Genomic DNA, 13613 nt, shown 5'->3' on the forward strand with positions numbered 1-13613 from the left:
TGTTTTCCATGGGCTTGAGTTCTTCTTGCCCCTTGTTGTAAATTGATCCTTGAAGCAACCATAGTGTGGTGGATGACTTCGGTGATAGTACTAGGCGGTTGTGAGTTGACATGCTCGGTCATTTCTTCAGGTAATACCACACAAAATTGTTGCTTTTGTTTAGAGAAGTCTATCCTTTGAAAGACTGTAGCTTTGAGATGTAAATCCGAAAACTTGTCTACATATTTGTGGATAGACTCATTGAAGAGCAGCTTCAAGCTCCGCCATTCGATAAGCACTTTGTCCTTTGCATCGCTTGCAAGGAATTTCTTCATGATGGAAACTCGTAGAGTTTTCCATGTCTTTGGGGCCTCCCCATTGCCACGAAGGCTAGCCCACCATTGACGAGCAGATTTTTGGAAGTGCATAGCTACATGGTGTAGCTTGGAGGACTCCGTGAAGCCCTGATCTCCAAAGGCCGCATCAAATTGATGAATGAAGACCAATACTTTGCCTGTGGCACCAAATGTGCCACCATAGGTAAGAAAAGAGAATCTTTCCTCCCTCTTTGAATTTCTTGAGCTTTTGGAACCTTTGCTATGCAGGGTAAGTTTTGCGATGTCCTCCCCTCTTGTATTCTCTAGGAGAATAGCTATTGCTTTCGTTGGAAGAGGAGGAAGGTGAAGAAGAAGGAGAAGAGGGTGACCTCTTTCTTGCCTTTTTCTTCCTTTGTTCCTTCTCTTCCCTTTCGGAATGATGAGGAGAAGGACTATAGGTTGATTGTTTCCTCTTGGGAGGAGTTGGCGACAGTCTAGACCGCCGCCTTCGTGGAGCCACATCTTTAGAGGAACTTAGGGATTTGCTTCTTTCTTGTTCTTTGGATTCCTTCTCTCTTGTGGGAGAGAGTCTTCTTTTGCGAGTCTCATCCAGAGGCCTCCTAAACTCTCTCTCCTCTTGGAGAGGAAGGAAAATCTTATAAGCATGCAGTTGTTGAGTAACTTCGGCTTGCAAAGTAGGGTTGCCCATAGCTTGATGCAACCTAGTAACAAGATAATTAACAAACATGGGGGACATCATCATTAGCACCTTCATGTGCAAAATCAAAATTATCAATGTTCGTTCTACTCTCTTGGTTATTATCAGCCATGCTAATTATACTTTATGTGTTTACTTAGTGTTTTCTTTGGCAATTCAAAACCTTAGTTGCTACTCCTCTTAGCCTTTGAAAATCAGCACTTAAGGATCTACACCCACGGCTCTAATTGGTTAATTATAGAGAGTAGTGGAGTGGTCTAACAAAGCAGAGTTGCCGAGGGATAGCTCCTTTTGGACTTCTTGTGCTTTATATTCTTGAGATTGTACATTAGTTTGATCTTTGTGAGACATTTGAGAGATAGTGGATGTCAGATATTGCTTAGGGAACAGTTTTTTCAGATGAATCGTGGTTTGCTAGTCATTGTAAGAGGAGCCAAAATTGTCTTGGTTTATCCTATGCATGTATCTGAGGTGCGAGATGCCATAGTCTTAATTACATTACAATCATATCAATGAGAGACTATACATGTATCTTTCATGGATGAGCTCCAAAGTGCTATGAACGACATGTTTGTAGATGCAGAGTTAGAGTGGCCATGCTCTAGCGAGACAAAGTGGATTGATCTCGTAGGACAGAGATGTCTCCTACAATAGAGATGAGCAATATGGGGTTCTTTGATATGTGCTCATGCTAGAGGCTGATATGGTGATATAAGAACATATGGATACAACCCCTACGGACGATGAAGGAGTGACAACTATCCTAGAGTCAGATCGACACGTCTATGCGTGACTAGTTTTGGTGGTGATATAGTGACGGTTGAGATATCTACTGTAGATAGATTGGTAGAGGTAGTCGACTGCACATGGTGTTGATGCCATTAACATGGATATGCTGACAGAGATTACGCATTTATCATCAACCTTCAGGACTCTCATGTACGACCTCTTAGTGTTGAGACCCGATATAATAGATGCAGTGGGAGCGTTTACAATTGGGATTATCATTCATGCAATGACTGACACTAGCATGATGCATCATGGAGCAGTGTAGGTCATTACAAGATACCTGCAGATTCTTCATGCTAATTCTAATAGGGATATATGATTTTGTACATCATTAGATCCTATACGACGGCATGCATCGACTTTGAGAGAGCTAGCGAGGTATAGGTTGAGACAAGATTCCTCCCTATACCTCTCATACATACTACTAGATCCTATATTAGTACCACTTATCGACACATTCCCTTTAAAATGGGTGATTATTGGGGTAAAGGCGATGCGTCTCTTACCTCGGTCGAAGGAGCCGGAGGTGTCCGACTACCTATCACTTATACACACCATATTTATACTAGACAGAAGAATAAGAGGCTCTCTCACCCACATTGTGTTGAGTTGCTGCACCCACATCCTATGTTCTCTCTCTCCTTCTCCCTCTCCGCACACGCATTGCATATCCACACTCACATTGCATGCTACAAAGCTCCGAGAATATACCACGGCTCTTCATACACGAGTTTATATTCCATCCTCTTTTTTTTGGGATGTACACTAACCACATAGCGATTATCTACCTTTCCACTTTTCCACTCCTCAATGGATTAGACACTGTGATACTACATAAAGTTATTTGTAGTAAACCCACACAATTGACTGTTGGGGGACTTGTTTGTTGGCCCATACTCCTATCAACCTAATAGAGTCGCCATGTCTTCCACACATGGTGAGATGCATAATGGCACCTACTAATGGTAGCCCTAAGTTGACATCGGTAAGTGCCTTGCAATTTTGACACCAGCAATCATTGAAGGAAATTCTACCACATGGTTTTTTGTTCATGATGGGTGGAGATAACATTTGCAAAACTTGCTTAGGGAAACATATGGGCAGTGGCCATACTTGCATGCTTCCCTTTATTTGAGCCTAACCTACTCTTTTGTAAATTGGTTGTATTACAACTCCTAATTGAATTAGAAATGTTGTGGCACTTCTTTTCCAACATATGGAATGTTTAATGGTTTCATAATGTCATAAATACATTTGTATCATTTGACTTGAAGCATTTTAAACTCATAAAGGTTTTGAACAAAATAACTATGTTTTTTTGGGCAAGATTATGAGTGCTTGTGGGCTTTGACTGATAGATTTCTTACTACTGCAGCACGTTTTGTGGGTCTCCATGATCAACAAAGATGAAATGTAAAGAATACTTTAAAAAATGTTGCAACCTCTATATGCATCAAGACGAGGTCACCACCTCTTGATGACCTATCATAAATAAATTAGGTTTTATACGTAACACCTTGGATCGTAAAAGATTTGTACCTCTTAAGATAGTAGTAAAATTAAGAGAATTTTATACGGGTTACCAATTTGACTTTGACTCAAGAAGGGTTTCTTCAAATTGAAAACATGTGATAAGACATGTACTAGAATAATGGCTCATAGAAGTAAAATGTTCACAAGAAGATAGTCCACTAATAGCTCACATAGCCTACTGGCTGGCTGTATGTTACTCGTACATTAATTAATTACCAAGATTCCATGTCTCCTTAAAGAGTTTAGAGCAAAAGCATAGTTTGCGCTTGTTCACGTGCACAGCACAACGAAAGAGAAAACCGTAATCATCTGTGGGATGAACAACAATTCTGGACATAATGAGCAAATTGAGACGACAAAAGACAAGAGCATGACAATCTCCAACGTAATGACCAAATCGTATTAGGTTGTTTCCGTATCTCAGCATTACGAAGCATAGCGTTCTCTTATGCTGACATGAATTCCAAACACAATCAAAAAATTGCCAGACAATCGAGTTGGAAGTTGACATGATTGTCAAAATTCTGTTATGATCTCAATAGTTACATGACGTTACAAATATATGGGAGTAAATAACCAAAATGCCTGGAGAGCAAAAATACCCAGCACCTGTCCAGATTCTCCTCACAAAAATCCAAGTAAATATTCAGAGTTTGCACCAGCAAAAAAGCGCAACAGCTGTCCAGATTCTCCTCACAAAAAGACCAGGAGATATTGACAATCTAGTCGACAAGATGTCTATTTAGCAAGTTCGCAAGCCTGCATAGCAATGCATTCAACTTGCTGAGCTGTGTTTTCAATTTTGACACTTCAGTACGCAGCATTGCAATTTGCTCCTCTAGCTTCGAAACCTGTATATCGGCGAGATTTGTTTCACGTTCATCGATTGCGTCTTTCAACCTATCTACTGCGTCCAGGAGATCAGATCGAAGAGCATGATAACCCTCCGGTTGGTTCCTTGTTACCTCATGCAAAATTTCTGTCACCATGTCCTCAACCTTCTCCAATCTTGGATCTTGAATCTCACCTAGCGACTCATCTACTTGTGTATCTGTCATTGAGTCCACCAAGTTCACCTGGTCCATTTTACCCTGCAATCATAGAATACAAACTTTTAGTCTCATCACATGCAAGAAATAGAAGTGATTACAATAGACTAGCAATACATTGTATCATGCAACTGTTGTCACACCAACACTATGCACCAACGGAATGTACTCATCGCCTATTTGTGGGCTTGCTCCATTTTGTTGGCTATAGTTATCTTCGTCATTCGTTCGCACACTTGCTGGACTGTTGAGGACATGTTTGGTAGTTAGCAAAGTGCAAAATCAAAATCATTCCTATGCATATTGATGACCATACCTCTCAATTCCTTGCCAGCGGGAGTGGAACCAGTCGGCACGTGGGTGAGTTGTACTATGCTCATCACTGTTGATGAAGATACTAGCGACATCTTGGTAAGTCGTGGTTGATGGATAAACCATGCATCTCCAAAGAGCTTTTGTCTTGCCTAATTGCATCCCCCGGCCTTGGTAAGGTGTCACCCACGCCGACGACGGATAATATTTCCCAGTTTTTAGCATCTTGTGGACGGTAGACAAGAAATCGTTTCCCAACGGATGTCCCAATCTAAACTTCCAAAACATATATGTTCTATCGAATATATTTGCAGGCGTCAAACACACTTTCTTCTTCAGGTCGTCACCGCCATACAAACTGTACAACTCTATTCCCTTGTTAATCTCATCTGCATCAATGTTGTGCATCATGACTTGAAAATATGGCTGGTCTTGGTCCTTCAAGCAATAGCCGAGCATACCCTCAAAGGTATGCATATTACGTTGTTTCAACGCACGGCAAAGCACCATCCTACCTGTAGGCAAAGCCTTATCCCAGCCCAAATATTGTTTTACTTTCCTATTTGCTGCAACCAACGAGCTAGTCCAAAGCCGCATCACCATCTGGAAGTGCAAGTGAAAAAGACTACCGCCTCTTTCAACAGCACAAAAACCAGCAATTGTCTCCTTTTCAAGGAATGCACGCATAGAATCTAACAAATCTACATCAATATCACAACCCCCTACAGACACCGTCACGCTAACCTCCATAACCTTACGCTCTTCGGCTTGTCAGTCCTACTACTACCAGATGGCAATGACTGCCTTTTTCGTTTTTTTGTTACATTGCCCACATTGCCCTCACTTAGGTGCTCCCTGCTGGAGGGCTCCACAATGCCCTCATTTCCCTTCCCCCTGCAGCAACCCTCTACATTCCCCTCGGTTGGATGCTGCCTGCAGCGGGCCATTGCCTTGAGGCGAACCATAGCCTTTTGGATGAAAGAACAACATGGAGGACAATACAGTACCCTTTCAGGCTATCGACATGAACTCAGCACACAATCGACAGCATAAACAAAAGACTACAGCACGTATTACCTGCACCTGCTTAGATTCACCGACAGCCTGCGTCCACAGCGAAAAGAGACAGAACCATGTCTCGACAACTGAGTAAAAACATCCGCAATCTCACAAAATAGGCAAAGGCACGAGTCGCTGTGCATCAGTAACTGTCGCCTGGCTCGCATTGAATTTGCTTCATCAAACTTGGTTCGCATCTACGGAGATTGGCACTAATCTCAACAGGAAAAACTCGTTTCGGGCACCTACTAGCTCACATAGCCTTAAAACTCTTACTCGAATATAATGTTTACATAACTATTGTTTGATCTTTTATACATGTTTTCCTGGAGAAACTAAGCAAATCTCTCTAAAGTCGATAATCACTAGCGTGACATCATGATTTACTTACATACTAATCATATTGATAGGGTAATGAACTCATACTCAATGAGTCTTCTACCTAATTGAGCATAGTACCTGGGAAAGGACGAACGCACACGTGCGCACTCACATACTATCACATGTAGATGTGACATTCATGTAACACCAATGCAATACAGACATGCACATACAAAAATATACACAAACATTGTCATATATACAAGTGTTATCATTTTGATTTGAAGCATTTTAAACTCATAGATTTTAGACAAAAGAACTAAGTTTTTCTTATACAAAAATATGAGCGTTAGTGAATTTTGACAGATGGATATTTTAGCATCTTTTGACATGAGTAGTTTTAGGATGGAAGAGTTACCAATATCACTTTTGACTCCAAGGATTTCGTCTAGTTGAAAAAAGATGATAAGACATGTATAAGAATGCTAGCTCAACAAAGCCTAACAAAGACAAAGCCTTAAAACTACTAGTGGAGTACAATGCTTACAAAAGCATAATCTACTATTGGCTCACAAACCCTTAAAAATCTTGCTGGAAGTACAATGTTCACAAAACCACTGTTTGTTGTTATATAGGTTTCGAGAAGAGAGACTAAATACACTCACTAAAATTGTCATTGGAGAGAACCACTAACCTAACATCAAGCTTTCCTTGCATACGCTGTATATTGATGAGATAATAGACCCATTAAGAATGAGTCTCCTACCTCATCGAGAATAAATCATGAAAAAGGATCCCACACAGTCGTACATTTATGTAGCACCAATGCAATAATAACATGCACACACAAAAAGACAACAATAATGTCATACATACACGCATATCGTTGGACTTGAAGAATTCTAAACTCAAAAAGGTTTCGGATTAAAGAATCGTCTTTCTTGGACAAGAATATGTGTGATTGTGGGTTTTGATAAGTACATATATTTAGCTTCCTTACTATTGCAATACTTTTATGTGCGGGTATATAACCAAAAAAGATAAAACACAAAGAATACTTGAAAAAGTATTGGAACTTCAACATGCATCAAGAGAGAATCACTACCTTTTGAGCAACTCCCTCTTGATAACCCAAGGTTTAGCACCTAGCAATTCAAATCACAAAAGATATGCCCTGCTTTGGATTGTACCAATCTGGGTATTTATTAGTTTGATATGGATAACAACCCATAACCTCAATGAGAAGTGTAAAATATTCAAAATTGACCGCATGATTGTTTTGCTTACACGGATGCAAGTGAACTCTCTCTCCTTTCTTGTATTGTTTTGCTTACATGGATGCAAGTGAGAACTCTCCTTTCTTACATACACATGTAGAGCAATAACTGTTTGAAATTGAAGATGAAGACCAACTATACATACTTTTGTAATTTTGAGTCCTTAATATATAAGAAAGATGGAATGCACCTTGCCATACTTTCAAGTACAAAATTTTGAAGTAAACAAGTAGAATTGCACTCATTGTCTTTTCAGGTTTGGAGTCATGTCCTTTGAACATGTGAGTGTTCTTTTGTAAGCAGCACATCATCAAAGAGTCTAATGCCTCTGTGATGTTCCTTTTACTGGCATGAGATTCAATATAAAACACACATACACAACCTGCAAGTATGGTAAGCAGGCGTAATGCTCATGAAAAAACAAACTGTCTTGGTTGATATAAACAGTTACAAATAGTAGTGCAAGGACAACAATTACAAGCCCAAATTCTTTATTTTCTACACTCTTACCATCCCTTGGGGTTAGCCAAGGACATAGCATTTCAATGAAGAACAACATTCAGCCATAGGAGCATGCATCAGATCCAGTGGACACAGGTGAAATATATCCATTACCTCCTGCAATCAAACTTGAATAGAAATACAAGGTCATGGTTTTGAACCAAGAAAGCCTTCCACCTTGTACCTTTAGGAGTATGGACTCAAACCGATTCTGCTTCCTATATCAGTAAAAGGCCAGATCATGATAACTGAAAGGCCCCGCTACTGAGCACCATTTTAATAAGAGTCTTCACCGTTGATAGAAACTCAACATGATGCCAGTACATGGACTTCATCTTTGGAGAATACCACCCTGGTTCAGTAGTACGTATTATACAATTGAGACTGAAGGCCGCAGCTTCACCCAGATGATTGCCTTCATCACATTCAAGTAGATTTCGGAGAGTAGACAGATATTCACATAGCACTCATCTTTACTACCTTTATCTTCTTCCTCCTCCATACCATGGGCATCCCTTAAGAGTAGCAAGCCGGTATCTCTTTGCTGGCAAGGCACAACACAGGTTGCTTCTATGCCCTTCACACATGCAAGGCCGATGTCATCAACACAAACTTTAATCACTGCAGAAACTAAGTGACCCTGTCTTCAATCTCAGAGTTGAAAACAAAACTTGGAAATGTTGTTGTTATATCCCTAAACAATACCAAGTCTTGTTAGAATGCAAAATGCAGATGTAGTAAATGGATGTAAGAGAAACGGCAAAGAAGTTCCTTACTTAAGATAGGGCAAGGTCATAATCTTCATAAGAGAGGGATTGCGGGACACAAACTGTCTCCATCCATCAATGTCAATCTTGCCATCTTTGTTTATGTCTGCCTCCACAAATGTCTGAAAAAGGACACGATTGGTATATTAGTGCAAACCACATAAGAGAGCATCTCAGCCTGCACAAAATTTGCCGGTAAGTTAAAAATATTATCACTACCTTACCTTATCGAGTATAACCTCAACTACCTCGTCGGCTAACCTCATGTCTGACTCCATTAATATGGCATCTAGCATCATCTTTACCTGCACAAAGACAGTCTGAAACCAATCAGATGCCCATATTTGTAAATTTGAAAGAGGAAAACCATTACATAAAAAATACATAACTGTTAAGTAAAGGGTTCACCACATGGATACCATAAAGCAAAATATCATCTACATGGTTACTGAATCTCTCGTCCTTTGACACACAACTCATAAGATGCCCAGAAACATTTCTAGAATACATTTTTTCGCTACAACAATCATAAAGCAAGTTCAAACCATTCTTGACAACAAGAAAAAAAGGTTGACTAAATGACAAAAGTTCTCATCCCAAAATTCATCCGTGTGAAGGAGATAAGAAGAATCATGTAGATTTCATATAGCTATAACAACTTGAGAAAAGTGTTTATCTGAATTGAAACCATCCATATGGCATGGTTGAGAGGTCGTTTCCTTGAATAAATCAAAACAGGACCAGTCATCTTGAGTGCCTTGAACGTTGCAATTTCCGAGGGTGCCCAAGCAAAGGCAACCCCTTTCTGAGTCAGGGAATGCAATGGAGAAGCAATCTTCACAGACTTTCATATGGACCGCTATAGACCCAGAAAGTTTTGAACTTTGTGGACATTCTTTAAATCTGGCTAGTTCTGTATGGGTTCTATCTTGGCTGGGTCAATCTGTACACCCTCTACTAAGATGATGTGTCCCAAAAAGCATTATCTTTTTGCCATCGACCACCAATTTATGCCACAATAGTGCCTCAAAAACCTGTCAAAAACGGTGTCAATGCTTCGCTTCTCTTGGAGAATATGATAATGTCGTCAGAAAAGGTGACCTGTACTCTCGAAAAATCCGGTCCATCATCGTGTTGAACGTTGCAGGAGCATTTGTGAAACCAAAAGGCATCACTAGATACTCGTACAAACCAAAGGACGTCCTGAACGCGGTCTTGTATACATCTTCAACAAGGATCCTGATCTAATGATAGCCACTTTTCAAGTTGATTTTGTTAAAACAAGTAGAACCCTATAGCCTGTCAATTATTTCGCCGATCCTTGGTATTGGAAACTTGTTCTTGATGGTGATTCTATTGAGAGCTCTGTAGTCAGTGCACATTCTCCATGATCAATCTTTCTTTAACCCTAGAAGCACTGATGAACAGTAAGGTGATGTACTCGGTTGGACTAGACCCTTTTCAAGAAGTTCTTTCACTTGGTTCACAATTTCCTCATTCTGGGCTCTGCTTGCTCAATAAGGTGGCCGGTTCGGTGGCGTACCGCCGCGAATCAAATCAATCGTGTGATCTTTAGGTCTCTCAGAAGGTAGCTCTCTAGGCAAACCCTCAAAGAAACAGTCAGCTTGAGCTAGCAAAAATTCTTATCGTTCTTTTTGCAATTCTAACAAACTGACTTCTTATTTTCATCAACTTCATTCAAGTAGATTTAAGTAAACAAAGAGACTGGATTTCATGACAAACTCACCCTTTAATTTTACATCAATTGATTTTTGCTTTTGTGTTTCTTCAATGTGGCCTTTCTTGCCCAACAATCGACCACGATGTGGTTTCTTGTGGTACCAAGGGATCCCAAAACATCACCCCCCTCCAAAGGCATGATGTAGAAGTCCGCTGCCCTAGATACCCCTAACAATGCAACCAAAGTTTTCCTATGACATGTGTAATGGCAATGTCCCTCCTTGTAACCGCTAAAACCGCCTCCATCAATGACCCCATTTCTTCAGGTGTTATTCCAAGTTGAGCCGCCAATTCAGGTGAGATGAAGATCGCCTTGGCTCTGCCATCAAAGAAGATAAGGACTTCTCCTCGGCCATGATCTACAAGCTAATAGGGTTAGGATTTTTAATCTTAACCCCCTTTGGTCTTCAATTGAGGTGTTTGGCATCTTCTGCAAATTTGGGCTTTCTTCTTTTGCTTCTCACGCTGAGGCCCCTCGGCCGTTGGGATGGGGAAATGGGAACACACACAGGATACAAACTCAATGCCTCTCTATAGCCCAACAGGTATCCAGCACCCCAAGCCATACAGAATCACACACACATGCACACCTCCTGCCGACCGTCACACCATGGACTCGCCTACAAGCAATCACGACTACCCATACCTCCTCATGAACACTGCAGTACCATAAATCCACCAACAAACGCTCATATCACGACACCACTGGATGCACATACCCCCCAAATCTGTAAATGCACTTACACATGGAGACGACACATGTCTCGACCATTCATACAAGCTATCCGCACAATATATCTACCTCCCTCTCTGCTCACCGACACACAACCCCGGAGCCACAGCTACTATGGGCATACGGCAAGAACACGCGGTAGATAATATTGACAGAAACTCGACACAACAAACACAACTCACTACGTATCAAATCAATCCGATCAATACAAGGATGGCAACTTCGATAATTGCCGACTTCGTAGCATAATGCTTCAGGCAGTTTGATTCTCTCCTCACTGGCGATCTCGTTCCAAGCTTTCTCACAATAGCCCTGCTGGCGGTCCTTCTCTTCACTTTATGCTCTTGGCCTCTGCAAGCCGGCCTCCTCAAGGCGGTCCTTTCCTCTCTATCCTAGGCTCCCCGACCCCTCGATCATCCCCTTTTTGCCTTACTACAATCTTCAAGCCCTTGGCGGCTCCAACTCCTCGTCAAATGCACCTCAGTGTTTTCCTTCTCCCCTGTGGATGGTGCCCTCCCTCTCGGCAACCCTTTCACCTCCTCATCATCCCGGTGCCACCCTTTCTCCTCTACATATAGAGCTGCCCTGCAGCCCTCTCTTCATGCACACGATCCCGGCTCTTGGCCTCCTTGCCCTGGAGGCCCTCCCTTTACTGCACCTGGCGGTTCTCTAGTCCCGGCTGCCCATGGCTTCGCCCTCACGACCCCAATCTCATCCTGCAGTACATGGCGGCATCCTTCCACACCTTTTGGCTTCAGCCCCTTTTTTTCCTCGCTGCCTCTGGCGGCATCCTCATGCAGACCCCCAATGACACCCCCTTGCATGGCTCCTTGTCCACGCCATGGGCCACCTCCCACTTGACCTCCTTGCTTTTCCTGGCTCTCGTCGACTACAGTCGAGCGCTTTTTTTCCTTTTAATAGCTTAAGGTTATAACTTTTAAAAAACTTTTGCTTGCCGACCTGTCCCACGCTCAGAATCAACCCCTCCGATTGTCGGGATCAAAAACTCCCCCTTAGCTTCACATCACCCCCGCTTCAAGTTGTGTCCCGCACAAAGATTTACAAAAAGGACGTTTCACATGCTGATGAATGACCTTATGGCCGTAGTCGATCACCTATTATGACGGCACCATTTGGTGGGGATACCCATCAAGCTTTGGAACCCTCAAGCACTTTGACCTCCAAAGCTTTTGCCCCATCTTCGACCTATTCAACGCCTCGTTTGCCATACACTCCTTGATAGTACATGCTGTCTCTTGCGTCCAATAGAGTTGGCCAAGCATTGTGCCATCTACTTGCTAAGCCTCATGTACGTGTTTCCTGTGTGTCCTTGGGTCGAAAGTGGTCGGCTGCACCATCATAGTTCCAATGAGCTTCAATGCCCACCAAGTGGAAAGTATTCCTGTCAAGTAGAGTGTCCTGCAGACACCTCGATCAAAAGCCCATATCATAAACCTGATAGTACCTGCATCCAGTATTCCCCGCCTCGCTCCCAACTTTGTGATATCAACATTCGATCCTGTCACCTGTGATAGGACGAAACCCTTGCAATTTCCACTAGCAAATCGACGTACCTGTCCCCTAGCACCATCCAATGTACCTGCCACTTGCCTGCAAACCGCCATGCATGGACTTATTGCACCTCCATGGGTCGACACAGTCGGGCTGTACCACCGTCTTTAGTAAGTTGGTCAGATCTTCAGTTGTCAGCAATCTGACACCAACCCCACTCTTAAAGTTATCTTTCATTTCTTTCTCGTGAAAAATCCTCCTCCATTTCTCTATTTTCTCGGGCCGCTATTGTCTCCTTCTATAGCTAGTGTAAACTTGGAAATTGCAAAAGCCATGCAACTGCTCCCCAAGTCAACAAAACCATGGTGCGGTCTTGCTTTGCACATGTGTAGGCATATAGCTCAAAATATGAGACAACACATGTCGAGTCCTCATGCGACACACTACTTGATCTCTACAAATATGTACCATGGTGCAGTCTTGCTCTGCACATGTGTAGGGATATAGCTCAAAATACGAGAGAACACATGTCGGGTCTTTGTGCGACACACTACTTGACCTCTACAAATATGTACCAATGGCAAACCTTCCAAATGTTTTGGCCGAGAGGCCCAAAAGGGGTTAGACGCCTAACCCTACCCAACTTGCAGAACTTGGCAATGGGGCATAAACCCACTACCAAGCCACTGTCCAAATTGGGTAGAAAATGCTGACATGGCATTTCCATACAAACAGCCCAGAATTTGCGGCATCATGCTGACATGGCACAATGTATGGATTTTCGCATTTTACAAGGCAGCCCTTGTCACAAACGGGAGCACACACAAATAATCAACAAGCTGAAATTGAATAAACTTCCAACTCAAAAGGGATGAGAGAGAAGATCGACACAGCATTCGGGACCAGAAGATGAGCTGGTCCCCCTCCCCATAAAAAGAATCTTTATTAGGAAGAATCTGTTTACAAGCACAAGAACCGGAATGACCCCTCCGTTCTAAATCATAAG

The 13613-nt window shown here is 42.2% G+C and overlaps 3 protein-coding genes across 5 annotated transcripts in view; all 3 read right to left on the bottom strand.

Moving 5' to 3' along the window:
* Positions 1-3840: 3840 nt before the first annotated feature.
* LOC147458031 (uncharacterized) lies at positions 3841-4667 on the bottom strand. Its single transcript, XM_086512795.1, has one exon. It carries the CDS (start codon positions 4419-4421, stop codon positions 4059-4061), a length of 363 nt encoding a protein of 120 aa, XP_086368921.1. The 5' UTR covers positions 4422-4667; the 3' UTR covers positions 3841-4058.
* A 4-nt stretch (positions 4668-4671) lies between these two features.
* Positions 4672-7617, bottom strand: LOC147458032 (uncharacterized). Its single transcript, XM_086512791.1, has one exon. It carries the CDS (start codon positions 5445-5447, stop codon positions 4680-4682), a length of 768 nt encoding a protein of 255 aa, XP_086368917.1. The 5' UTR covers positions 5448-7617; the 3' UTR covers positions 4672-4679.
* Positions 7618-7761: 144 nt separating this feature from the next.
* Positions 7762-13613, bottom strand: part of LOC147458033 (calcineurin B-like protein 1) — a 49420-nt gene continuing 43568 nt past the window's right edge. Inside the window, exons 7-9 of one of the 3 annotated variants that reach the window (XM_086512794.1) lie at positions 8847-8942; positions 8632-8744; positions 7762-8432 (exon numbers count right to left, since the gene is read on the bottom strand). In XM_086512794.1, the coding sequence (XP_086368920.1) occupies positions 8426-8432; positions 8632-8744; positions 8847-8942 (216 nt within the window). In that variant the 3' untranslated portion in view covers positions 7762-8425. Of the gene's footprint in view, positions 8550-8631; positions 8745-8846; positions 8943-13613 lie in introns of all 3 variants that reach the window. The other 2 variants (XM_086512792.1, XM_086512793.1) reach the window with 2 other exon arrangements.

Source organism: Adiantum capillus-veneris, chromosome 5 (assembly GCF_014529385.1).
Source record: "Adiantum capillus-veneris isolate H3 chromosome 5, ASM1452938v2, whole genome shotgun sequence".
In the NCBI taxonomy this organism is placed as follows: domain Eukaryota; kingdom Viridiplantae; phylum Streptophyta; class Polypodiopsida; order Polypodiales; family Pteridaceae; genus Adiantum; species Adiantum capillus-veneris.

What these genes read in the sequence shown, in the direction of transcription:
- LOC147458031 (XM_086512795.1), bottom strand. Translation starts at nt 4,421, where the DNA reads ATGGACCAGGTGAACTTGGTGGACTCAATGACAGATACACAAGTAGAT.
- LOC147458032 (XM_086512791.1), bottom strand. Translation starts at nt 5,447, where the DNA reads ATGGAGGTTAGCGTGACGGTGTCTGTAGGGGGTTGTGATATTGATGTA.